The sequence below is a fragment of the Arachis ipaensis genome, chromosome B06 (genome assembly GCF_000816755.2).
Source record: "Arachis ipaensis cultivar K30076 chromosome B06, Araip1.1, whole genome shotgun sequence".
NCBI lineage: Eukaryota > Viridiplantae > Streptophyta > Magnoliopsida > Fabales > Fabaceae > Arachis > Arachis ipaensis.
Window position 1 is genome coordinate 20,899,666 of NC_029790.2, and position 3,324 is coordinate 20,902,989.

The 3,324-nt window shown below is 37.2% G+C and overlaps 1 protein-coding gene across 1 annotated transcript in view; it reads left to right on the forward strand.

The window, feature by feature from the left end:
* The window catches only part of LOC107646143 (protein STRUBBELIG-RECEPTOR FAMILY 7-like), a 6,143-nt gene extending 3,533 nt beyond the window's left edge, over positions 1-2,610 (forward strand). Inside the window, exons 12-17 of the mRNA XM_021104225.1 lie at positions 86-95; positions 341-612; positions 1,122-1,254; positions 1,815-1,951; positions 2,116-2,272; positions 2,423-2,610. Of these exons, the coding sequence (XP_020959884.1) occupies positions 86-95; positions 341-612; positions 1,122-1,254; positions 1,815-1,951; positions 2,116-2,272; positions 2,423-2,578 (865 nt within the window). The 3' untranslated portion in view covers positions 2,579-2,610. The remainder of the gene's footprint in view (positions 1-85; positions 96-340; positions 613-1,121; positions 1,255-1,814; positions 1,952-2,115; positions 2,273-2,422) is intronic.

The window sequence follows — 3,324 nt, forward strand, 5'->3', positions numbered from 1 at the left end:
TTCTGGTGGTTAAGACTAGTATCTCCGGAATAGTGTCAAGTTATGCAGTTTACCTTTTAACTGAGTCAAATCACAATCTGAGTGTTGACAAACAAGTAGGTGGATGCAAGATTATATAACATAATGCTGCTAGCGTCTCTCTTCATTTCCAACACTCCCTCCACTAACCCAAAGAAACAAGGAGAAAAAGAGGCCGAGAAGTCGAAAAGTTCTTGTGCACACTGTCACCACAGTCCACAAGAAGATGAACATTTATATAGTTGAACCAGACCTTTAGTCTATGCATATGCCAAGTTATATCAATGGTTTTGACTTCTTTTATCCCCGTCAAATGCTGTAGGTTCTTGCAGTGAAGAAAATAGATTCATCTGTCCTTCCCAATGACCTTTCTGAAGAATTTACAGAAATAGTTTCAAACATCTCTCATTTACATCATCCGAACGTGACAGAACTAGTAGGTTATTGTTCAGAGTATGGGCAGCACCTCTTAGTCTATGAGTTTCATAGAAATGGATCACTGCATGACTTCCTTCACCTATCAGATGAATATAGTAAGCCATTGATATGGAATTCCCGTGTGAAGATTGCATTGGGGACTGCGCGTGCTTTAGAGTAAGTTATTTCTGAACTAATGAAATTAGAAGATCATGATGTGGAAGTTGTGTCATTGCAGGATAGATTATTTTCTTCTTGCAAATCTAAGCTTGCCATGTTGTTTTAGCTCCTCGTTTCCACTCTCTTCCATTCCCATCTTTCTTATTATATATATTTGAAAAAGAAAAATTGTTTCATGGTTAGCTTTGCACGTAACTTGTTGATTAATTCACAGTGATCATTTTGTTCTTTTTTTTCCTGATTGATTAGCTTTATTTGAGATTACAAACTGTGATTTTAAAATTTGATTTTATCCATTACCATCTGAAAATCAATATTTTAGTTTAGCTGTAATAGGGAAGTTGCCCCTCATTGAAGTAACTAAGTTATTTACTTATGATAGAAGCTTAAAAACCGATTACTCATGCGGCGTTGTGGCAACATATATTTGCACAACATTGACCTAAATGTTCGCCTCAAGAGTTTAGACTCATTGATGTGACTTCACTCGCTCTTTCTTCCCCTAGGTACCTACATGAAGTTTGTTCACCATCAGTTGTACACAAGAACATTAAATCAGCCAACATATTACTTGATGCAGAACTTAATCCTCATCTTTCAGACAGTGGATTAGCAAGCTATATTCCAAATGCAGACCAGGTGATTTTGTAGGCTTTTGTATCTTTATTCTGCAAATGAATACTTGTATGATTGAATGTGACTGTATTTTGGCCAAAATAACTCTTAACTCTGTTTCTTAAACTTGGTTTTCTACTCCTATTCCCTGTGGATTCACCTAATATGTTGAGTTATATGATGTGTAAATAAAGATACTAATGATTGAACATATACTTTTAAAATGATGACCACCGGCCCTAGTTGTTCTCGAGTTATGACTAGGTTACATAAGCTTCGTTTTTTGGTATCTTTCAACTTTTAAGATCCTCCTGACAATGTGACAACTACACAAGTAATTTTTATAATGTGAATGCACGAAGTATAAGTTGTAGCGTAGTGCGAATGTAGTGTAGTGCGAATTCAGTGATTAGCACAGAATGATAAAGGGCACTAGTTGCCTAGTTGGCTCTTCAGGCTAATTGACTAGGAAATTTGATAAACAGGAATACTGATCATGCTATTAACAAATGCAGCTTATCCTTTTACTCATTGAAATTAAGCTTACAAAAACTACACAATTTTAACTTATGTCTTGTGATTAGGTGTTGAACCAAAATGCCGGATCTGGATATGATGCACCTGAAGTTGCTTTGTGTGGTCAGTATACCATGAAAAGTGATGTTTATTGCTTTGGAGTTGTGATGTTGGAGCTACTCAGCGGACGTAAACCATTTGATAGGTGAATGATTGGCATACTTTTTAATGCAAACAGTTTTCTTCTTTCATGTGATCCCAGATGTAGAGGGCACATTCATGCGCTCATTCTGCAGAGATTTGAGATTATGCAATGATATTATAACATTCACACGTTTCCCCCTTGGTTTTTGAAAAATTTCTCAACAGCTCGAGACCTAGAGCTGAGCAGTCTCTAGTTCATTGGGCCGCACCTCAACTCCATGATATTGATGCATTGACCAAAATGGTTGATCCTGCGCTGAAAGGGTTATATCCTGTTAAATCTTTGTCTCGTTTTGCAGATGTTATTGCTCTCTGCGTTCAGGTATTTGGCTAACATTTTTTTGTTGATTCTATGTGCATTATTTGTTTTGGGGACTATTTCAATACCCTTTCCTACGGGGGGGAGGTAATCTGTATCATAGACACCTTTGGCATGTTTTTGTTTCATTCTACTAATAAACTTTTGGCACAGCTGGAGCCTGAATTCCGACCACCAATGTCAGAAGTGGTTCAAGCCTTAGTACGGTTGGTGCAGCGAGCCAACATGAGCAGGCGGACTACTTTTGGATCTGATCATGGAGGATCCAATCGAGGGAGTGATGAACCCGCCATACATGATAATGTATAAATGGGAACATAATCCTTGTGTCATTCTTGAAACCCAGTCAATACCTCTATCTTAGGTGGATTGGTTGCTCCTTTGATTAACCGAGTTAGAGGATTGATTATGTATGTTGTTTGTGCAACTTATTTTAATTGTAACTAAACTCAGTTAGCTAACCGGTTGCAAAGTGGAAGCTCGGTGTAGATGGATGGTTGCTAGTCTTTTGATGTAAATGGGGAATTACATTTCGTACTCAGTGCCAGGCATAACTCTAAACTACTTACGAAGACGATCATGGTGAAAGAATCCAAAGTCCAAACTACTTACTACTTGGTTCTAGTTTTTTTTTTTTTTTTTGGATTTAGTACTTGTTAATATCTATATCTAATCCTGCACATTCCCGATTTACTGTTGCCCATAGTATAGATCTTTTATTATATGAAAGCATCGATTCATCGTATATTCACATGGCTTTGGCAACCCTAAGTTCTCTAAATACAATGCTTTATAATCTACTATCTGAGAGTAGAACTCTACACGTTGATGAGAGCACAACTCCATTACAGCCAACTATACTTCAAACTTCGAATATGAGCATAATGGATCCAAAGAGAAGGACCAATTTAAAGAGAGTAAAATTTTATAGATGTAACTAACTAAAAATGTTTGGTACCATGATTTTAAAGTGAAAGGTGATCGTGTTAGCCAATGACTCTATTCAAGTGACAAACCCAACTAAGGAAGAGATGTTCAACGGGCCGAAGGTCCTG